This window comes from Plodia interpunctella, chromosome 13, assembly GCF_027563975.2.
Source record: "Plodia interpunctella isolate USDA-ARS_2022_Savannah chromosome 13, ilPloInte3.2, whole genome shotgun sequence".
Classification (NCBI taxonomy): domain Eukaryota; kingdom Metazoa; phylum Arthropoda; class Insecta; order Lepidoptera; family Pyralidae; genus Plodia; species Plodia interpunctella.
This window is the reverse complement of record NC_071306.1, coordinates 8,741,472-8,765,601: the sequence shown is the minus strand read 5'-3', so window position 1 is coordinate 8,765,601 and position 24,130 is coordinate 8,741,472. Positions and strand designations below refer to the sequence as shown.

The 24,130-nt window shown below is 36.1% G+C and overlaps 3 protein-coding genes across 5 annotated transcripts in view; 1 reads left to right on the top strand and 2 right to left on the bottom strand.

Moving 5' to 3' along the window:
- The window catches only part of LOC128674822 (GATOR complex protein NPRL2-like), a 37,749-nt gene extending 26,883 nt beyond the window's left edge, over positions 1–10,866 (bottom strand). The window contains exons 1-4 of the mRNA XM_053753735.1: positions 10,462–10,866; positions 9,791–9,947; positions 9,042–9,168; positions 4,190–4,326 (exon numbers count right to left, since the gene is read on the bottom strand). Coding sequence (XP_053609710.1) covers positions 4,190–4,326; positions 9,042–9,168; positions 9,791–9,947; positions 10,462–10,661 — 621 coding nt within the window. The 5' untranslated portion in view covers positions 10,662–10,866. The remainder of the gene's footprint in view (positions 1–4,189; positions 4,327–9,041; positions 9,169–9,790; positions 9,948–10,461) is intronic.
- Positions 10,867–11,152: 286 nt separating this feature from the next.
- Ppcdc (Phosphopantothenoylcysteine decarboxylase) lies at positions 11,153–12,787 on the top strand. Of its 2 annotated transcripts, none has more exons than XM_053753737.2 (3): positions 11,153–11,361; positions 11,520–11,681; positions 11,977–12,787. In XM_053753737.2, exons 1-3 carry the CDS (start codon positions 11,248–11,250, stop codon positions 12,235–12,237), a joined length of 537 nt encoding a protein of 178 aa, XP_053609712.1. In that variant the 5' UTR covers positions 11,153–11,247; the 3' UTR covers positions 12,238–12,787. The 2 variants fall into 2 exon arrangements, with proteins under 2 accessions (XP_053609712.1, XP_053609711.1); XM_053753736.2 differs by having other exon boundaries at positions 11,156–11,361; positions 11,478–11,681; positions 11,977–12,786.
- Positions 12,782–24,130, bottom strand: part of Frl (Formin-like) — a 68,031-nt gene continuing 56,682 nt past the window's right edge. The window contains exons 11-18 of one of the 2 annotated variants that reach the window (XM_053753731.2): positions 23,543–23,865; positions 22,891–23,101; positions 21,864–22,436; positions 21,193–21,368; positions 20,699–20,800; positions 20,025–20,129; positions 17,945–18,052; positions 15,909–16,049 (exon numbers count right to left, since the gene is read on the bottom strand). In XM_053753731.2, coding sequence (XP_053609706.1) covers positions 17,972–18,052; positions 20,025–20,129; positions 20,699–20,800; positions 21,193–21,368; positions 21,864–22,436; positions 22,891–23,101; positions 23,543–23,865 — 1,571 coding nt within the window. In that variant the 3' untranslated portion in view covers positions 15,909–16,049; positions 17,945–17,971. Of the gene's footprint in view, positions 16,050–17,944; positions 18,053–20,024; positions 20,130–20,698; positions 20,801–21,192; positions 21,369–21,863; positions 22,437–22,890; positions 23,102–23,542; positions 23,866–24,130 lie in introns of both variants that reach the window. The other variant, XM_053753730.2, reaches the window with a different exon arrangement.

The window sequence follows — 24,130 nt, the reverse complement described above, 5'->3', positions numbered from 1 at the left end:
CACATAGCCCAGCTGATATGCTGCAATGGCATTGCCCACTGAGGGTTGACGTAAACCCCTGGGAATTATATTGTTGCCTATAAGATCTGAAAAATACAAATGAAGCTGTCATACGAGACGAAGAGACATTTCTGAATGACGCCCACTCGATGCAAACTGAGGTGTCACAACGAGTTAGTTAAGTTACACTCGAGTCACTGGTTTGTGTTAAAATATGGTGATTACAAGGCCCTCTATTATTGTACTGGATAACGCGGGTGACACTGCCATGGTATGATGTGACACGAATTATTCGTTTCGATGGAGACGTCAAACATATTTTAAGGTTTTGTAATAATTTTCCATCTTAAATTTTTATATAGATTCAGGAGATGATTGTGTACTATCATTCTACTGATCCTACACATACTAAGCGCGTTTTGATGATCTTTGAAAGTTTGAGTATATTTGATGTTTGGAAACATGACGACCTCGGTGGCAAAGTGCTTGTCTCAGAACCGAACTGAACTCTCATTTTTCTGATTGGCTCGGGTCTTGGATGTTTATCTATATATGTATATGTTATAGAATATTGTATCGTTGAGTTAGTATCCCATAACACTCTCGAACTTACTTTGGGACTAGCTCAATCTGTATGATTTGTTCGTATATTATATTTATATATTATGAAAAAAACTGGTACTACAAATAGGCACGCATCATGGAAGTCTCCCTGTCCCATCAGTGTAGTGTTACCGCTCGATAGTCAACTATCGATAAACTATCTAGGTATTTGAGGAAAAGCAATACTATCGATAGTTTCGATAGTCTTCTTGTCATCGGGATTCGTTACTATCGATATTGATAGGCATATCGATACTACTAACAATATATCGATAGACAACTGTATCGATAGTTCGACAACAGTACGTCAGTCTGTCTGTTACGGCCGCTAGTCTATACTATTATTATAAAGAGGTAAGTGTTTGTGTATGTTTGAGGCGGGTAATCTCCGAAACTACCGAACCGATTTCAATAATTCTTTCACCATTAGAAAGGTACGTTATCCAAGATTGCTATAGGCTTTTTTATGTCAAAATTCCCACTGCAGCGAAGCCCCGGGCAATATCTATTAATAAATAAAATTGAAACTATTTCAATTCACAAAAAACATAGTCAGGCCTGGATAACAGAACAGTCAGATGGTGATAACAGTATGCGTGGTAATGCCTTAATGCAATCGTTGCAATTGCAACGCATATATTATGCACAATGAGCATAAGCAGCTAAAAAATAACAGAAGGCCTAACCACGAAACATATAAACACGTAGCACGTTACTAACGTGCACATGCTGTCTCTTTTTCGCATATCGTGTACGCACCGTGTAAGAGAGAGAACGAATGGACGCAATGACGTGCTACGTGTTTTATGTTTCGTGGTAGCCCCCTAAGATTCAAGCAACCATGGAGTGTGTACGTACGTGCGAAACAATACATCACTTTTTGCGATACCGTTGAATATTTAATGGAACACTCAAAACGACTCATCGACACGAACATGAATGCGAAAATATAGGAGAAAATATATATGTATAATCGGCTAAGTGTGAGTCGGACTCGAGGGTTCCGTATCATTAACTATAAAAACCGCAAAAATAGACACGTTTGTTGTCTGGAAGACCCCTTGATTATTTTTTTTTTTAAGATTCGACGGTCAGACAGACAGACAGACGGACGGACAGGGGAGTCTTAGTTTCACCCTTTGGGTACACAACCGTAAAGATGAATGAAGGAATAAAGCGGGTACACGTAAAGAGTTTTTGCGAAATTTTCCCATTTATCGCCGAAACGCGGTTAGTGCTGTGGAACGTAATCACTGTAATCTGGCACGTGTAATATGATATCGCCGTCCTTGTTCTCCATGTCTGTCCTTCAATATGAATAATTAGCTTTAGTACGCGACTTCGCCCACGTCAATTCACCACGGCGACAGTAAGATATGGATGACAAACTAAAACTATAGATCCGTTCATATTCGATTGTCTGTACTCAATATATATAATGCAATTTTATATCTAAGTGTTAGTAGAAGCTGGTATATTCTATTTTCTGTCGCTCACAAGACAGCAAGAAACATAGGAGATTCATGGATTTCGTTATTTTATAAAACACTAAACTGTGCATATTCAACAACAAAGCCTTATTAGATTACTGGTGGTAATATGTATAGAACATCTTCAATCGATTTTTTATTCTTTACTATTATTTTATTTAACTAAGAGAAATATGCAAAATTCTAGAAAGTTAAAATCAGGGATAGGTAGGTCTGTACACGAATCGTAGGCTATCCGAAATCTAGATGGATAGACGTTATCCGAAAGATCGTTAGGAACACCCATTTTGCCCGATGAGAGTAATGAGTATAGAGGAAACGAGTAATATTGTGGCGATGACAGTAATGAGTACAGCTAGTAAGATTGTGGCAGTAGGAAATCCTTAGTCTCTGTATACCCCCACGGAAAACAGGATAATCTGTACGTAATATAGAAAATAAGCAAAACCAAACAACAAAGTTAGTGGTGGGTTCAGTCACCTCAAAGTATTGGCACAAGTGCGCCAGCGCCGGCATTATAAACAATTTTCACACGCACACATTTTTTCACTGTCGTGTGCGTTGTTATCGTCGGGAGAAAAGATTCAGCCGCACTGAACCGGTTAGAGCCGGTTCGCCGATTTTCATGCTGCATTAACGATCGCCTAGTTACTGGACGGGACCAATCGTAGAACTAATCTTGTCGCCAAGTGTTCTACCAGATTTAAATGGTTTTGTTATTTCACACACATGCTTTTTGACTAAATTTGAAAAGAATGTAGGCGAAAAAACTCGGTTGAAGTGGCATGGTCCTCATAGTTTGGACGTGGGTTCAATTGCCGCCGTTCGATTCCAGACGTTTTTGATCTCATTATTATTTTTAAAAATTCACCTCATGATAAAGAAAATATCTCTTTAGTGGTGTGTGGAAGTTGAATATCATAAAAGGAAAGGAAGAAGAGGAAGAACAAGATAGAGCAGGACAAAACGTTGTTGTGTCGTATCAATAATTGAAGGAGTTAGCTATGGAGAAAGAGCAATGGAATTAACTCCATCTACAAAAGATGTCCTTGGTTCTAGAACAGGACCACTCCGGTCTCCATTTCTATGCATGGATGTCGTATTACACTTGATAGGTTATTAGGCATTCTCAGAGAGGGTTAACGTTAGGCAGGCCGTAGGTTGTAAAATCACAACCAAATTTCAAAATTTTAAGCAGGATTTCACAGCCACGAATGTAATCGGTAACGAGAAGACGAGAAAGGGAGAAAGAAAATATTTTCACTGACTTTGCTTGTGACAGGTATCGAAACCTTTACAAGGAGTCTCCAGAAATGTTACAAATAGCTTGTCCTAAACAAACTAAGAAATATAACTTGGAAGAATCAACATCTTACCTAACTAAACAACTTGAATATACTTGGAACTCTGTGGTTCCCCATTTTCCGATAATAAGGTATAAATGTTATAACATAAAGATTAAAACATTTTTTTCTCATGTAAGTAATAAGAGAGAAAAATCTACCACATAAAGAATTGAGGAAGATTTGTCTGCAATTGGGAACAACGATCCGAATTAAATGTAAATGTGCGCAATTTGTCTCGGAAGGGGGCCTAAAGGAATTTATTGGTACACGAGGAAAAGAAAACCCTTTAATAAAGCCAATTGTAACAAACAATGATAAAAAATAGCCAAGTGTCCCGTTTATATATGGTTTTCAATATTGATTTACGAGTATCATTAAGAATAAGAATAAGATTTCCTATTTTTTAAAGTAAGTATTGACTTAATCGAATTAATACATAGACTACTTAATATTACTAATGCGAAAGTCTGTCTCTCGCGCTTTCACAGCTAAACCACTGAATCGACTTTAGTAAATTTTGGCAATACATTATAGTTAAAGACCCGTGTTCAAACATAAACTTTTTTTTTTAATCTCTCTCCCCCCGAGACCAGAAATCGGGCGAAACTTTGTATGACAAGCTATGAAGCTAACCTGATAGATTTTCCAGCGCGCGTATAGCTGGCTGGAAACAGATTATTATTACTAGAAAAAAAAATTCAGCCTTTGACTCAGACTCAGCTCCTAACAAAATATATATTGATATTCTACCTGATTAGTGGTGAGGTCCCACTGGTCCGCAACGAAGGAATGCCTGCTGTACAGGAAGACAGGTACTTGGTGGTCCTTCACCGGCGCCGGGTCGGTGTTCAACCTTACCACCGTCAGGTGAGTGGTTGTCGTGCCCACTACGGAGAAAGATAGTAACCATTTGATTAGAAGTAATGGTAGAAACACATTTCTGTCATAACTTTAAGATAAATAAACTAAACTTAAAACTTTTTTATATCACTTAGTGACTTAATTACAACTGTGAATACACATTAATATTATATTATGAACAATAGTATAATATTCGCAAGTCATTTTCAGCAACATATGTATATCAAATAAAAGCAAGATTTTATGATTAAAGCAAGATTTTATGATAACAATCATCTATTTAGAGCTACATATAGGTATATGTTTACGCTGATACGTCTGTCTGGCTAATAATCCTTTTATCAGTAGATAGGTAATATTTTTCATCGGTTAAAAAGGAACATAGCTAGTTCTTACTCGCGCCATTGTAAGCGTGTCAAATTTATGTTTTTGTGTGGTTCTCAGAGAGTTTCGACCGCTCCGGCCGCTCTGTCATTACAATCTCTGCCATTTGACAGCGCAGCCGCAGAGAGGTCGAAACGCTCAGAGAAACACCCTTTTCCCCGTTCTGGGGAAATTTGGGAAGGTACCTACCTAGTCTTAATGCACAACCCTTACCTAGGGACCTACGTCTATTATACAGTCATACGCGTTGTCTGTCGATCAACTACTGTACGGAAGACAGACGGAGCCGAAGTTGTTTAATGAAGCTGTTTTTACATGCTTTTATTTAACTTGTATTGTATGTAAGTATGTATGTTCGGGTGGAATCATGCAGCTCAAATTTGAATTACACACGTTTTGTTTGGATAACGATGCATTGTTATGATAAGATGACCAGATGGCTCCAGCTACCTGGCTACCAGGAACGGCTCCCGACGATGAAACGGTTTGATCTGATCTAAATGGATAACAATATGTGCTAGAATAAATAAGCCAAATGGAAATATCGTGTATTCAAGACGGTTTAAAACAATTTGTATGTAAATTGAAGTGGACGAAGCAAGGTTAAAACCGGCTGACTGGTTTATTAATAAAGCAATGTGATTGATTTAAAGTATTATCTTATTAGATTAGGAGACATAGTTTGTAACAGATGCCTTTTTTCAAAGCTTAATACAATAATTAAATTAGTAATATTTAATTTAAAATGTTATGATCTTTACACTTATCTCATTACGAGTATGTGAAAGTGAGTTTAATTATTGTTCGTTACCACCTCTTCCAGGATTTTCCGAAATATTTGTGTTGAAGTGACGAAATAGCTCAATAATAAGAAAAGACATATTTGACGTTCCACTTTCGTCTAACTCAAAAACTACAGGACGGATTTTTGTACGGTTTTCACCAATAGATAGTGTGGTTCCTGAGGAATAATAGGCGTATAATTTATAACGGTTTTGCCGAGCGAAGCCGGGGCGGGGCAGTAGTGTAAAATAAAAACGAGCAAGTGAACGTCTTAAGAGGTTTCCCTGTATAAAGCTCCTTTTCTCGTGGAATTTCACATATTATTTTAATTCTCCTTTATGGATTGTCGTAATATTATAATGTTGCAAACATGTTGTTTTCATTAAATACATGTGATAAACATACATCACGATAACCCGTTGGTTCACACAGTCTAGTCGCCTATAAACAAATGACACAAGTAACGTACACAATCAAACATTACGCAATGATAAGAGATAAGTGGGCATCAGCTGATGATAAGGCTTTTAGTGTGATGAGCTCGAAAGCCTAGCTTTGGTTAGATAAAGCTCTGTTATAAAATCATGGATTTTATAAGCTTTTTATCAACTTGCCCTGTGTGTTAGCGTGAGTCAAATCTTGAAAGTTCGACGTGAAAAATGTCATGTTGGACACATGGTCAACGTATTTTTTCACATCGCTTCTGTTCCCATGAAAATGTATTATTAGATTTCGAGCTTTCGAGTACGAATATGATTTTATCCGTCACGCGTTGAATGCAACACTACGAATAAACAAACATGCAATAAGATGCTCCCTGACAACGATAGCTTGTGTCAAATATGAAAATGTTTTGTAAAAAGTGATTGCATTACGCACGTTAATTTTCGCTCTCAAATTCTCTGTAAAATATGTATTTAATTTGATGAGACGTACGTACCGAGAATATAATTCTGTGCCCTATGAAAATACCTAGTCCGGGTTATCTATACTATTATTATAAAGAGGTAAGAGTTTGTGAGTTTGTATGTTTGAGGCATGTTATCTCCGAAACTATCGAACCAAATTCAAAAATTCTTCGAAAGGTACATTATCCAAGATTGCTATAGGCTACATTTCATCTCGAAATTCCCACGGGAGCAAAGCCCCTGGCAACATCTAGTAGAAGATATTTTGGAGAATATCGGTTGAATAGTTACGTCGAGAAAGTGTGTTAAATAAACCAAAATTTAGGAATGACGTTATTCTAAGGTGACAGATATTTAGACTAATACAAAAATGAATAGAATCTCCTATTACAATAGAAAATAGTCGAATTCTCCATCGGGCTGTCACTAAGTAACAATAAATAAATTAAAAGAAAAAAAACTTTAATAAAAAGCATTATTTAAATGCCAAAAAGAAGAAAATAAAATTTTCCTTTAAAATTTTAACTATCAATTTATAACCTCATTATACACAATTTATATGACCATAAAAGCTTGTCGCGAAGTTTACTTGTGTAAATAAACTAGTAAGTACCTATTTAATTGTGTATAAAATACTTATAGGCTTACATACATACATATATACATACATTGCAAGTTAAATAAAAGCTTTTAAAAATAATTATAAGTAGTCTGTTTATGCATACTTACCTGTTATTTTAAACATTAGCTCAGATTAAAGTCCTCTTGTTATCTCCACATGCTAGAATATTAATGAACTCAATGTGACACACAAATCCAAATAAAATCCATCTCAGATTTCGCCTCTATCCCTATCAATATAAAGTTTAATTTCCTTTAATCGCCGTGTCAATTTACTTTGGTTTTTATAGCGTAGCAACAAGATTGGAAATAGCATGTTTTATACGTGCCTTTAGTTAGAAAATATGATTGTTGGAGTCGTGTGTTTATTTTAACGTGAGTTTGGTCGACAATTTTCATAATACATTCTTAGTACGACGTTCATTGACGACCTCGGTGGCGCTGTGGTAAAGTTCTTGAAACTGAAACGAGAGGTCCCGGGTTCGATCCCCGGTCGGGTTATGATGGAAAACGATCTTTTTCTGATTGGCCCGGGTCGTAAACTGTATACATATACGTAAACTGTATACCTATCTATTGACTGGTGAGCTAAAAGTGTTAAAAACTAACCCTAATTTCACTTTGGTCCATCGAAATCAAAGTAATGAATGTACTAGACCTTCGCCCACAGATTTTCATGTCATATTCTAAATTAAATAATATTTTAAAAAAAGCTAACAAACTGATAGCATTACGGAACTCATTTAAACAGGAGATACTACATATCATTTTAATCATCTTAATGAGTATAGTGTAAAGGGCCGAGCATTCTAGCCAATACTAATCCGAACCCTTAGTAAGGTAAGCTTATTCCGCTTCGCAAATTAGAGTTATGTGATCGGGATTTACTATCATCTCTTAGAGCGATCCCGTTCAGGACCTAAGCTGTATTGAACGATCGAACATTTTCGTTTGTAAATTTTAAGTATTTTTCTTATATTTATTCACCTAAAGTAGTTTGTAGCTTGTGAGAAACTATAAATATAAAGATTGACGAGAAAAAGTGCCTGTGAAGGTCTAATTTCTGAATAAATGATTTGAATTTGAATTTAAACTTCCTCACACAATCTGCATCATAATCCGTTGCGTAGTTTTAAAGATTAAGCATACATAAGGACAGACAGCGGGAAGCGACTTTGTTTTATATTATGTAGTGATATATCTAAATACAACGGTTCATAATACGTATCCTATATCAAGTACTACTGGGTAATACGAATAGGAAACACGTTTGTTTGTTTCTTGACACTAGATCTCTAATACGTTCCGCGCCGTAGATTAGTGCTAATGTTAGGTGTTAAACATGGATCGATATATGTATAAGCGATTTTAGTTCTTATTTCAAAAGCAAGGAGCCATAAGGTAGGTTAAAGATTCCAATAATAGACCATAGATTAAATAATGGAGACCATAGATTAAAAAATGAGGAAATAATAAGAACACAGTTTTACCTTTTGTTCGCGCGAACAAAATATTATTCATTTGTTTCTGAGAAACCTTAGCAAATTCCTATTTGTTATTTCTTATTAAATTGAAATATTTTCTAAGCAAATATAATTATGTTAGACAGGTTTTTATCTTACATAATAATAAGACTATTGAAGCGGTGATGGTGTATTGGTTAAGACGTCCGCCTGTGGATCGAAAGGTTACAGATTCGAATCCTACTCGTGCCACGTGAGTTTGTATACCAATGTGACATGTATAGTAGTTTTCATAGACCACCACATACTTCCAGTCAATCACGAAGAAACCTGCACACTGGTCGATTATTAACGTGTGTGAAAATGGAGAAGGCAATGGTGAATTATTAATAGTGCCAAGAAAGTTATTGTGTGAGTTTCATTCGACGAAATGACCACGACCCTCAGCCATTAGGATTACGACTATGAAGAGATATAAGAGTACATGCGACCTGGGAAACCCATAGGATTTTTTATTGTTGTGACATTAACGAGAGGAAATGAACACTCCAGAAGGAAGTAGGTATATGTATAATTCCTCACCAGTTAGCGTGCACATTCTTCGGCTGTTGATGTCCTGCATCACCTGTCTCATCAACCCACTGAGCTGTTTGGCATCGCCTGACATCGACTGCTTCGACAGCCATTCCGTCTCAAGCTCCATTGACAACTATAGATACAAAGAAATATGTAAATCGTAAAAAAATGGTGGTTCGTAGTTCCGTATAGTTGTTTGTTTATTATTTCAACGAGCGGTCCGTCCCGGCTTCGATCAGATAAAAAAATTATAAGTTATACACCTTCCCCAGGAATCATGCTATCTATTGGTGAAAACCTTACAATAATCCGCGCAGTAGTTTTTGAATCAATCGCGAGACAGATATGGCAAAAGACTTTGTTTTATAATATGTAATACATCGATGAATATGTAAATATTAGCCGTTGCCGGGACTCGCTCGCGGAATAAAGTATCCTCTTCACCACTCCAACTCTCTCCACACAAAAAATCACCTCAATTCAATGGTCCGTGTTTTTTTTGTCTTCACTCTTTACTACATTATACAATAGTTTTATGATAACTGCTTTTGTTTCAGATCCATTGATTTGGTCTCTCCATAAATCAGTGATTTTATTATGCTTGTTAATTTGTATAGGTAGCTAAGCTTAGATTTTTTTGTGTTCTGTTCACAAATCCAATTGTGATTTTCTTTTAATCTAGTCTATGTTAATATTAAAATATATCAAACAACCATACTTTCACATTTTCAGTTGTCTGGATTAATATTACTTACAAGATACTCGGTAAGTTTCTTCACCAGTGGCTCAAGATGGACGGTCCTGGCCCAATCGTCGCAGACAAAACACAGGTTGAAGTAGAATGCGTTTCGGGCATATTTCTTGTTGTCTATTCGTACCGGGAAGCCCAGGATTTTTGAGCCCAATAATGTGCTGGAAAAAATATGGTAAGGAATCTAAACTTGTTTTAAAACTCATTCAATTAAAAGAATATTGTATTTGCAATAACAGATTATAAAAAACTGTAGCAGAAAAAAATTCTAGTCAATTTTTTATTATTATTTTGTTACAATAATTAAATAGCTAAATATAGACTTTTGGGTGAAATCAAATTTTAAGTACCTTTTTATTTAGTTATTTCCATTAACATTATATTTCTTTTATTTTAAACTTTTATTTTTCTTTTATTTAAACAGAAAATGGCAAAATGCTATATATAAATAACCACAATAAAATAAACAAAACACAGTGTATCTTAAATAATGTATTAAATAGATTCTGAACACATGATAATAATATAATCGCCTCCTACATGTTGGTAGGTACCTAATTGTTTTAATCTTCATAAATTAGGTAGGTACCTGTAGGAACCTACAAAAACCTTTACGGAGAACAAGGCCAATGCTAACAGCTTGAAATACCGCCTTATATAGTTCAATGAACTTACACAGTCAGAGTGCATCGATGCAGTTGCACTTTCGGAATGATATAGTGACTGACCATGTCAAAAATATCTTTGGACACATGGTCTTCCGGCACTTGGCATGTTATCTTCGGCCCTTGAGTCGGATGGAATTCACACAGAAATATGCAACGAATCGGTCCTTCTTGTCCACAGCCCTCGTAATATTTAGAATTCGCATCCATCGTAAACAAGTCAATTAAAACTTGATAACACTTATCACCAACGCATTTCTTTAATTTAAACCGGGCCTAGTCTATCACCACACGGTACACAAACAATGTTAGCGATTTGACACACTGACACGATTCACTCAACGTAAATAACACACACAATTTGATAACACGCCCTCCCGAGTCGGCATTTACTAATCGACTGAATTTTTGCGATGCGATTTCGCTCGTAGCCCAGCGAAGTTCAAAGTTGTTGACATTTAAAGAAAAAGTGTTACCCGTTCAAAAATTGTATTTTTCTTTTTGAAACAGAAAAAGAAATTCTTACGTACGTATCAGACAACCACAAATTACGTAGCGACGACTGTAGTGAGTGATATTATAGTGTTAGCTACTCAATGTTGATTTTGTTAAAATTCCAGATTCTCGGTTCGACTGCTTCCCAATAATTTATTTATATGGTAACTATATCAATCAATCTGTCAGCTGAGCTAAACTAGCAGCTTACTGTCAATGTCAACGTCATAACTCAAATTTGTAAACAATTTTGTTGTCTTATTCTTTTTATTTATTATTATTGGATTAAGCACCCCGATCTATGATGGTTGCAACAAAAATACTAATAGGTGCAACAGGAAGTGTAGCATCTCTGAAGATACCTATCTTAGCAAAGTCGTTACTTGATTTAAATGAGCAAGGATTCGATTTCGAGGTTAGTAGTTTCACAACAAATTACCTGAACTGATATTACCTATGATTATTACAAAATAAGTAATAATAAGTATAAGTATAGGTAGTGCTAGCATTACTATTTTTTTTTTAATTTAGGTTCGGATTGTCGTGACTGAAAAGGCGAAGCATTTCTTCCAGTTAACAGAACTGCCGTCTGTAGTACCAATTTATGATGATGCCTTGGAGTGGAACGCGTGGAAGGATCGAGGGGACCCGGTGCTGCATGTCGACCTTGGCAAATGGGCTGACTTGATGGTCATCGCCCCTTTGGATGCAAACACTCTGGCAAAAATGGCTCAAGTAAAAATATTTATTTATCACACTTGAACTAAATTATTTTTGGCTTTGATCAAATCCAAGTACATTGCTTGTTTTTCCATGCATTAATTCTCGTATTGAAACTAAACAATGTACCTACAATTGTTTGTCACATCATCATGATTGATTTGATAGTGTCATGTCTATGTAACTGAGAAACATTAAGATTTTTATGTATACTTATGTATTCCATATCATAATATGCTATCTTTTTTTTATGGTTGGGGATGCCAGCATTAGGCGGACTGACTTAATGGTTTTAATTATACTCTAACAGGGAATTTGTGACAACCTGCTAACCTGCACTACCAGAGCATGGGACCTCAGCAAACCACTGATATTCTGCCCATCCATGAACACACGCATGTGGCAACACCCCATCACAGCCGCACAGATTGCTACTTTGAAGGAGTGGGGCCATGAAGAGATCCCTCCAATAGAGAAGCTGCTGATATGTGGAGATAAAGGCATGGGTGCAATGGCTGAGGTGGCAACTATAGTGAACAGGGTTAAGAATATTGCCAGTTTGAAATCCTGATGCTATAGAATATATTTACCTACTGTATACCATCACAATGAATATAATGGATATTATGAAAGATAAATTATGTGAAGTTTCATGTCATTACTTAGGATGAATCTAAACCGAGTTTATAGTATTATAATCTCGAACTGATCAGCTGTCTTCATACAAGAGTACTTAAGTACTCATTGAGGAATTTTATACCAAGGAATTCTATATATAAGGAGAGTCCCATCCCGGCTTCGCTTGGGTAAAACTACTATAATAAATTCTGAACTATTGAAATTAATAAACCTAAACCTACCTCAGGAACAGACTATCTACTGGTGAAAACTGTACAAAAATTTGTCCCGTACTTTTTGAGTTTATCTGGTTCATACAGATGGGCAAGTAAAAAGATTGACCTTTTATTTTATAACATGTAAAGTTTTAAATAAATAAATAGAGAGTATTCTATCAAAATTATAATCTTTGTTATTTTTATCTAATGATAAATTTTAATATATTTTATTATAAGTAGTTTAAATGCTGTGATTGTTAGAGTTATTAATAAATAAAATTATTTATAATGTATTATTTCGTTTATTGCATCACTGAATACTGTTTCTAATGCTAGCATACATGCAATACAAACAGGACTATATAAACCAATTATAACTCTCATAATGTGTACATCAAATACAAATACAAATAACTATACAAAAACATTATAATAAAATTCTACTAAACTTAAAAACATCTATCCAAATAAAGAATACAGAAGCGTGTATAACATAAATTCTATGAACAAGATCAATCTTATAGATTTTATATATATTATGTATTATTCCAATATACAATTATTCTGTATATATTCCATTTATTAAATGTTTTTTAATGCACTGTCACTGATAAATAGATAGTTTCACTATCAACTATTTTCAAATAACCAGCGAGTGAGTAAATAAGTTCAATTTATTAAATAATGCCTAATTATGACATATAAACCACGTTTTGAAGCATGAAGTATGTTTTGATGTGTTTTATTTAATCATTATGATATCCAAACAGCTTTATATTTCGTATTTGGATAGACGCTAGAACCAGAAACGTAACTTCGAAATTATTAATAGGTATTTATATTCATAATACTAATACTATGAACGATATACATTTTCATATCTTTAAAACCTGGATGCAAGTTTGCATTTCAACATAGATTGTTGCAAATTTTCGTAGTGAGAAGCAACGAGCCAATTACGTTGCGGTGTGGTTGTCGTCCCGTCACAATGCCATACTATGATTGGTTCGCTGAGTCTCACTTGGAAATTTTCGAAGTTTCGATGGTCGATATCGAAGTGCAAACTCACAATACGGCTTTAATGATTTTTTTGACGCGTTTTTGAGACAAATAAAAACCCTGTTTTAAAATTTAACAAAAAACTTATCGTATATTTTGATATATCGTAATAATAAACAGCACGAAAATTGGTAAAGTACATAACAATTTAAATAAAATAGTATACGTAGATCATCAAATCAGTGATATTGATAAATTAAAAATAATATTCGAGTGAAATGAATCGATAAAAGCCTTCAGATGCAACTCAAAGCACAAGTACACTATAACAATAGCAAAGATACCTATTATAGGCTATTTTACTGGATACAATATATAAAAAAAACAAACACTATTAATTTCATGGTAAATTTTACGTTTGTCATTTTTTCTATTGCTTAAAATGCTTTTTGTCTGCAAAATATTGAAGTCGATGCGACATCACCATTATACACGTTTGAAATAAATTATTGTTTTTGACATTTGGAAAAATAATCTTGTTTGACTAGTTGTAAAATAGCCTATTGTATAGTAAATAATTTTCTTATACCATTTTCTGATTGCGCCTGCGCTCTCTAGTTTTATAACGCGATTTTTTCGCTTGGCTTCAGGCTGTTTACTCGAAATTCACAAAAAAGGTCGAAGTTACGAAAAATTCAATATATTAAATTACATCTCCATTTAAAACTTACATTTAAATTAAAACTGAAAAACTAATAGAACCAGTGTTTCAGACAAAGCATAAATACATACTTACAGAACATCTTAAATATCTTGCTCAAGTATCTTGAGTGAATTACAAAAATACTATATTTACATATGCAATACTTATTAGAAATTGGGACTGTCACAAAACTGGCAAAGTAAATATATTTACAAATCATTTCATACCTTGTTGCACTGCGGGCAACTATAGTTGACACTCGAAATACCCTCATCACATATTACCTAGGGTGATTTTATGACAATTGTAAGTGCCCACAGTGCCGATAATTTAAAATTAGAGATTCAATGAATATATTAAATAAAACAAGTAAAACAAACTGTTCTATAAACATTGAAATTAAATAAATGCTTATTGTGCTCAACTCAATGATACAATTTTAATTAACTACACTTAAAATTATTGGAATTGTATTACAAAAATTACTATAACTACATGTGTCATGGATACATTGTATAATTGCACAGATATAAACAAAATTTTAGAACTGATCATAGAACCGTATGAACTATCACAAATATAGGTACGTAGAAAATGCTATCAATGTATAAATGCTTGCAATTTATACTATAAAGTTTAAAAATTGTTTTATATTATTATATCGAAGGTTCGCATTCACGTTTTTTGTGTAGAAATATTGTTGAAATTTGAAATCAGCGTAGATTATATATACCACACATTTTTTATGTCTTGTAGAGTAATTAGGTTATGCTCATAGAAAATCGCAAAGTTTTAGTTCGGTGACATAGCTTGGACACGGGCTTCATTTATTCGTGATTTCAACAATATTCCCAATAATTAATTAATAAATATTCAGAGGTATATACGTATTAAATATCATCATATTAAGGACACTGTTACATTATTATCCAAATGTTACGTGTGTAAAAAATTACATTTCCAAAAATTGGGGTAAAAACTGTGCGTATTTCAAAGGCCGTTTCAACTAGCGCCACTAAAATGCCCAAACCAATTCTGTCTCTAACACTACTGAGAATAGAGACAGCAATACGGCTTTCTAATAAATCTATAAAGCTAGGCTTTTTTTATACAAAAAACTTTGTAAATTGTTCTTAGCAAAATATTGCGCTCGTGTTGTGTGGCGTGGAATGAATTACAGGCGTATAAAATAGACTTAGGCGTATATTTCATCCATGTTATATGTATAAAAAAAAATCGGCAAGACCTGCACCAAGTTTTGTGCGTACATAAAATTATTTAATATCCTACTGATGTAATATACGTGAAAGTCACAAATAGGCACATCGTTCAAACGACGGTTTCGTTATGTTTGTCGAACATAGCACGCGTATACTTCGTTATGACGTCATACGTAGACTTAATTATCTCGCATCTTTCCTCGACTTGGCAGTCGCTGGGGGCCAATTTGTACGTCGACATTTTAGGTTTTCTCATTACATGTGGGACGTCATCATCGATATTGAAGATCGATATGGGTTTTTTGTAGTGGTGCACCATTTCCAAATCCTTGCGTCGTTTTTCGCGGGCGTTGATGGATTTGACCGCGTTCTGTACGGAGAAGTCCAGTGGGTCACTGGAGGGGGGCGGGTATCATACCTCGAGCTCCTCCAGCCCCTTGGAGAGGCGGTGGGAGTTGATCCGGCGGCGATGGGAGCGCCGCACGGCGTCCGCGCGCCGGTAGGGCTCCGAGCGCAGCCCGTGCAGGATGTCCTCTAGGGCTCCGTTGTACACCTCGTCCTGGTGAAGCAGCTTCTTTTCGCCGACGGCCTGAGACTTCGTTTTTAACTCGTTGATTACAGCCTCCTGGAATTTTTGGTGATCGTTAGATTTAAAAGACACATATTTTTGTGTAGTAAGCTATGTATGTACCTATGTAACTAATGAATAAAATTAAATGTACTTCTAATGATTTGAATTATTGATTAAGAATATAAGTGTATATAAAGTGGCTCTAATTTGAATAATATAGGTGTGTAAGCACAAAAATAGTTAAGCAGAAGCTCTCATTAAGCAGCACATTGGACTAACTAAAAATAAAACAAAGTTATGTTTAGATTTTTTATATATAGGCGAGGACAAAAGTTAATGATCTTACGATTATAAAAAGTCCACCACCAGGGACCACTGTTATGTTATGTGCATATATGTTAAACTGGCAACACATGACTGCCAAAAGTTACTAAGTACTAACTTCGAAGGATTTATCTTTCATTGCTTTATTGTGGGTCGGCGAACTCATACTGTTGATAATATAAATAATTTCACTATATAACAGGCGAAAAAGATTGTAGCAATAGAAAATATGAAAAAAGTTTGAAAACTGACAAAGATAATACAAGTTTATTTGTTAGACAAATCAAAAGACCCCCGATTTTCAATATTCATTTCGCTACAACTTTTGAACGGCTGAATCGATTTTCATTAAACATGGCTAAGAACACTCGGGATAAAATTATTTATGACACAAAAAAAAAAAACTAAACGAAAATCGGTTCATCGGACCTTACGGCGGCTGGCACTTATGTCTTTATTGCCGTTGTTCGAATACAAAATAACGGCAATCATGGCGTATTTTGACGGCCACATATGCATATTCCCTAATGCATTATGCTATACATATTTACTAAAAACTATATGCTGTAAAGCAGGAATACATGCTATGCTACAGCGAAACAAGACAATACATAAATATATTATTAAATAAGTAGGTAAACAAACACATTCCCTGTTAGGATTCCATGCACGGTGCAGCAAGGGGAAAAATATATACATTTTACATATACAATCTTATATCTTACGATAGCAATAAATAATATGAAGGGATAGTGTAAACATACGTCATATAATTTTAAGTATTTCTCATCAAGTGGATCACGCATATATCTTTTCTAAAAAACATTGTTACATTTGCAACTCAACATTTCTATTCCACACGTGTATGGGCCTAACAACTATTAATATTGTGTACAGTCGTGGCATAATGTGCATATGACATGCTCAAAAACGCGTGATCGGTTATGTGAATCAGCCTCCCGAAACATGAACCCATCTGATACCAAATCTATGCCAACCCAACTCATGCGTCTATCTATGGTAACCGTTAAACACACCGTGACTCGAAACACTGCTTGTACAAGATAGGGAAAACCGTGATTGTATCAGAAAACAAAAAACAATAATTATTTTTACTATAAATCTATAACTACATTATAAATGCGAAAGGCTGTCTATCTGTCCGTCTGTTTGTAAACCACTGGACCGATTTTGATGAAATTTGGTATACATGTAGTCTAAGACCCCCGTTCTAACACAGGCAATTTTTAAAAATTACTTATGTGGTACGGATTTCCCTTCGGTAGACCAACAGATAGTTGATTCCCGATAAAGGTTTAGGTGTTTAATTTATTGTGTTTTTACCCGAGCAAAGCCGGGGCATCCCGCTGGTTTTTTTTATAATTACTTGTAACATCATATTTTAGGGATTAACAATTCCGGTTTAAGTAACACCGCTCTTCAGTACCCTGTTTTTTTCTCTTGTTTTGAAAACCTTATAATTATTTCCCCAAGAAACAATATTTTGTATACAAACTTCAAAAATTAACATCGAGTGTTTCGAGTCCTGACCTCCATCCGCGCACGCACACATAACCATGTTAGTACACACACACAGTGTAACCCCCGTAACAATGTCGACTTACTCCTAGACGCGTTAGATCTAGACCAGTCTAGATCGGGTCTAGACTGTGCCTCAATTGAGACAAGTGTTGCTGCAAGAGGCCGGCGCTCACTGCCGCGTAGTTAAACCTCTGTGAGAAATTTTACGGTGTTACCATCACCTCTACTTTGTTTATAAGATGGATATGGCAACACTGACTTCTTGCTTCATTGCACATGATAAAAATTGTTTACGCCGTGTGTCTCGATTCGCAAGGCTTTAAAAACCTCATTTGAAATGTGGAAATAGAAAATAATTTTCTTAAAATTCAATGCCAAATTTTGCCTTTCCAAGTATCACAAAAAGTTTATATTGACATCAAATTATGTGTCAAAGAAAGATTTTTTCAGAGATTCGAAAACTACTAAAAGTTGCCGTGTAAAAATTAATGTTGCCATACCATCGTATAAAATTACCATCACCAAGTTATACTAATGTATTTCAATGAGCTGATGGTATCTATCATTAACCTCCAAAATACAATAAATATAAAAATATATACATTTCACTCTGAAGCATAGAAATCAAGTGTAATATCAACTTGTGTGCGGGCGTAATATTTAAAAGATATATTTTTCAAATCATTTCTGAGATAACTCAATATTATCAGCAAAGGATCGTAACTCTGATAGGATATAGTCGTTGTATTCGAATATGTAGCGTTCGAATAACTTGAAAAATATATGACGTCACACATTCCTTTCTTTATATAATATATATACCATTATATTAATTATATACCATTCATGCAAAACTACGTTTCACTAGAAAGTTGAGATTTGGTATCTCATTAGGTTTTGGACTTTCATTTCGATTGTTGTAGTATTAATACTATTTTTATAATTTGTTGTGCAATTTAGTAAATTCCTAATCTTTCAATTATAATGTTTGATGTCCATTCATACATAAGGTCAGTTCCTCAGTATTTATTGTACATATTGAAAGAATTGCGCCGCTTCTTTTTAACCTAAGCTTCGGAAGTCAGCGTCATTTTGAGTAATTTTTAACGTCAATAAGTGATGTATATCATCCTAAGTTGAATATAGCTCCAAATCCTATGTTGCTCGGTGGAATTAAAAAAATAATAATTTTAACGTTAACTTTGAGTTATCTCAGAGGTGATGAAAGACGCCATTAAAACATTAGTGGAAAATGTTACAGCCGTCGAGCCATTTGGCTACAGATAATGCAGCAAAAATACTACTTCAAAAAAAAAACTGCACGACTCCATTCACCATCGAAGCAATATACATTGAGCGGACAGCTAAAACGGCTTATTATGCAATTAATGCACACGTTTATAAAAAAGCCTGGCTTTATGTTTGATTATAATATTAGTATTATATGACTTTGCCAGTGTGCAAAATTTTACTTAAAATTGAAAACCCACCTCCTATAAATTCATGTTTATAGGAGATTCAAATTTGGTTCCGGTTGTCTGAAGTGTCAAGTAATATATTTTTTCCAGATATGTAATGCGTAGTGTGACAATTGAGCTGGCCAGTCACGCTATTCGTTCACGAGTTGACGCTTGGGGTCAACCATCGCAAATCTCTTTCGTGTTGATGACTTAGACCGTCCATAGACGATAATTATATTGCGCAATATGAATTAAGTAAAAGGATATCTGACTTGGTAAAACAGTCACTGCAGCAGTACAAGTTTGTTAAGAAAATGATACTCTTTAATTTAGTCAAGTAATATTTTCATTATTTAATGCTCGATATAAGTAATTAACTGTTTATATGCCACACTTTAGCAGAATATATTCAGAGGGCGAAGTATTAGGTTTAGCATTTCACTTCACGCTATCGGGTCGCGAATTGAGAAGCGAGACGCCGCGAACCAATCACATTGCGGTGTGTCTGTCGTTGCGTCAGAATGGAACAACAACAACCACACCGTGATTGGTTAGCTGCGTTTCACTGTGAATCAACTCTATAGCGAGATGTGATATAGCAAAGTCGCATACACAGATTCTAAATATTGCACACTGGAAACCCCCCCCCCCCCTCCCCTACCTAATTAGTGACACAACACCCACCGTCGAAGTCAAGACATACCTGTTGTTTTTTCTGCGCCAACTTGGCCTTGTTGGGGTCGACGTGGTCCGCCTGCTGCGACGCTAGCTCCAGCCGCCGGCGTTGCTCGTTCTCAGTGTCCGCTTGCTGGACGGAGGGAATATAGGTTTGTAGAAAAAACGCTATTTTTGATTGTAAGGTTGTTGTATTATTTTGATGATAAGGTATTTAGTTAAACTATCTTGCTAATATATTTCAACTAAATACCTTATTCGTTCTTTATGATAAAACAAAATTTGTAGCGGTGGTGGTGTAAGGGTTAAGACGCCCGCCTGTGCATTGAAAGATCCCAGGTTCGAATCCTACTCGTTCCACATGAGTTTGTATACCAATCTGCCTCATGTATAATAGTTTCATAGATCACCACTTGCTTCCAATGAAGGAAAACACTATGAGGAACCGGCACACTGGTTGATTATTAACTTGTGTGTGAAATGGAGAAGGCAATGGCACACCACTCCATTAATAATGCCAATAAAGTGGTTATGTGTATTTCATTGCACGTAATGACCACGACCCTCAGCCAAGAGGAAATACGACTAAGAAGAGATTATTCTATGTTAATAAATAAATGTGATTGGCGGATTTGAATAGCTCATCTCTGTTGGACAAGTAGTATAAATGCGGTGGGTTATATGGAAGTGAGTTGAGGATACCTTAAAAGCCCTGGAGAAGCGCACGAGAAGTGAGAAGAAAGCGTTGGCGTCGCAGCCGCGCGGCGCCTCGCCGAAGTACTCCACGCACGACGCGAACGAGTCCTGGCAACAAACATATATATTTGAGTATTACATCATCATCGTCTACAGCCACAGCAGGCCTGCCTTATGGAGTTTGGGGCATGACCCACCACGCAATTGAGTGTAAATTTAATTGTAAAACTTGACATACTTGGTCGGTAAGACGAAATGATTCGCCTGTAAAGGCATGGTCTCTATAGCTCAGTGGTTAAAAGCCCTGTCCCGGTTAGGTAGGCTGCCTGATCGGGTTCGAGTCCCGGTGGAAACCTGAATTTTCATCTCATTTTTTAAATTTAGTTTAAAAAGCATTCGTGACATGCACTTTTTAATATGAACGGCGTTTCATTGCGAAAAAAAAATCATGGTTTCTCACAGGTTTCTCATCAGTAATAATTACTTTTTTGCAACAGTACCTGCGCATGCTTGGTCTCCTGTCGTAATCTCCTCAGTTTCTCAGTAGAATTGTTCAGGAAGTCCCGCAGAACTAAATTGGTTGATCTGTGTTGGTCGCGAGCGTCGCACTCTTTTCTCACTGCTTCCATTCCTCGCTCCAGCTCCGTCACGTCTGATACAACGTTCTCTAGTGACACTGAAACCCAGTATAAAACTTGTGCTTTGAACATTCAGAAATAAGACCTTATCAGATACACGTTTTTACAGCATATTCCATATTAAATAATATTTATCAAAGCTTCACTTCTAGAATGTATACGACCACGGGAGAAGAAATGATAAAAGAAACTCATTCAAATATTTTTTTTATATAACATATCTAGTAATAACAAAAGTACGCTAAAGTACATGCTCAAAAGGAATGTCAATGTTTAACGTAAATATAGTGTAGTGGGTAGTAATCGCGTCATCGAAAAAATAACATTTAACCATAGACCCAATTACTTATGGGACCACAGAAAATAGTTCTAGCTCCAGTATCGTTTCTCTATGACACCACTTTTTATGAAAACTTATAACACTTATTGGCGAGAAACATAGAGACTTGGATTACGTAAGAACTTTTATAGTTTGAAGAATAAGTTAAAAGATTATTAGACTGCAGGAGAAACTAAACAAAAGTAAAACACACCTTGTGCGGCTTTGTCTATATACAACAGCTCCGTGTCAAAGTTCATCAGTTCAGGGAAATTCTGCCTAATCGTACCCACAATGTAATGCAGCAGCGACATCCTTTTATCCGTCGACTTAGTATCCATAAGTGTATCCAACGACTGCAACTTGAACCCGTACGCCGGCCCTCTTTTACTACTATTCAAATAATTTCCAAACGCTAGGATTATTTCTAGAACGTTCCGTAACTTTTGGGAAGATTTCACCGATGAAGAGCCGGATATGATCGCGTGGATTTGGGGCGTGATCAAATGTATGTTGTCGAAGAAATTGCCCATGTAACTCATTATGGATAATTTAGCGGATATTCGTTCAACTTTCGCCAGTTGCATGAGGAACTTATCTTCCTCGGTGAGCTGGTTTACGTTTTTCTTCTCCGCGACGTATTCTTTATAAGCTTTTTGTTCGGCCTCTGTCGGCACCATTCGTTGGAGAATCTCGACGCTCTCTAGAGGCAACTGTTTGAGGTCTAAGTTATTGACGGCCGCTATCACTTTTTCTACAGGCGTGTCTAGTTTCCTCCTTGATATTGCTGGAAAATAAAAGGCTTTATGTATTACTAATTCTACTTAAATTCTAATTTTACTTTAGTTTCTCTTTATTTATATAAATAATAAATAACGCCCCAAACTTACTGTTAAACGTTTACTAAAAATTTTTGTGGCAAGGAGGACGCATATTGTTAAAGTGCTAAAATATTTATTACTCAAAAGGAACCCAGGAAAACTAATAAACCACATTATTTTCCCAGTGAGAAACTCATCTGTCGGTCTTTTCAACCAAGAAGCATATGAGATATTTTTTCTCCAACTCGCACTGTCTATTTCGGACAATTGTAATAAAGGTCACCAATAGTCCTCAATCTGGCATTCAGTATAGGAATTACTGTTGGACATAGGTTTCCCACTATTAGAAAATATTGAGAAACCTATGTCCCAAAGTATATAATAATTTGTGATACCAATATCCCTTTGTATAAGTCTCACCAATATTTCTCAATCTGGTGTGCTCCAGCAGCGACACAGTGTCAGGTTTCCGGAACCTCTTGCTCGGGAACGACGCCAGAGTGTCAGTGTCACAATCAACATTGCCGACGCCACTGACGCCACCTATGCGGAACTTCTCCTCGAACTCTGTGAAGTTGATTCTACGTCGCGGGCGCTCCTCGTCCAACTCGTTGAAAATTGTGCCTCGGACCTACGAAAAATTAAACTTTTACTATATCTCCACTAATATCTAAGTGTAGTAAATTTAATAATGAACAGTGTTTAAAATTAATATATTTGAAAAAGGAAGTGTATGTTTAGAGCGAAATCTACGGTACCACTTGATCGATTTCCAAAATTATTACACCAGTAGGAAGCTATTACTGTGTAAGCGAAGCCCCGGAACGCTGCTAATTCATTATGTTTGCCACTGTTACCATCACAGAAGATAAATCTATGCAGGATTTAACTAATTCGAAATGTTCTAACAAAATAATACAATCATTTAAAATATAATAGAACTAAAAAACTAATACAATTTCAATAAAAAAGGGAATAAAAAAGCGAAAAAAAAAATTGCATACAACTATCATTATGCGCTTTAAAAGTTTAAAATAACATTTTTGTTGTTATTATTATCATCTCAACACACCTGATTGGGTTTCAGCGCGATCCAATTCAACGTGGGCAGCTTATACTTCGTGTCGACTTTCCTCTTGATCGTCATAGCGTCGTGCTGCTGCGGGGGGTGCATGAGGCCGGGGGCGGGCGGCGCGGGCGGCGGCGGGACGAAGGGCGTCAGCGGGGGCGGGGGCGGCGCCGCGGGGGCGGGCGGCGGCGGCGGCGGCGCTGCGGGCGGCGGCGGCGGCTGCGGAGGCTGCGGCTGCGGCGGCGGCGGCGGGGAGGGGGTGTGGTGCCCGTTCGTAATGCCGTTACTGTTCCCGTTGCACATCGTGTGAGAGGATATCGCGCCCACTGAAAGGTTTGTAATTATATCGGTAATGCATACTATGTGATGGAAGTCTAGATATTCGTTCTGGACGCGAAACTCAGAGTCTCAAAAAAGACATGTTTAAATTTGGAAGTTTCTGCTGTGATTTACAACCGGCCGACTGTCTGACGTCAACCTTCTTCGGGAATGCTATTGTTACCTATCAAGGCTGTTCTCATCCCTTAGTAGCCTAATACGACACAAACGGGTGATATGTAGTGGTCCTATTCTAGAGCGGAAATCATACGG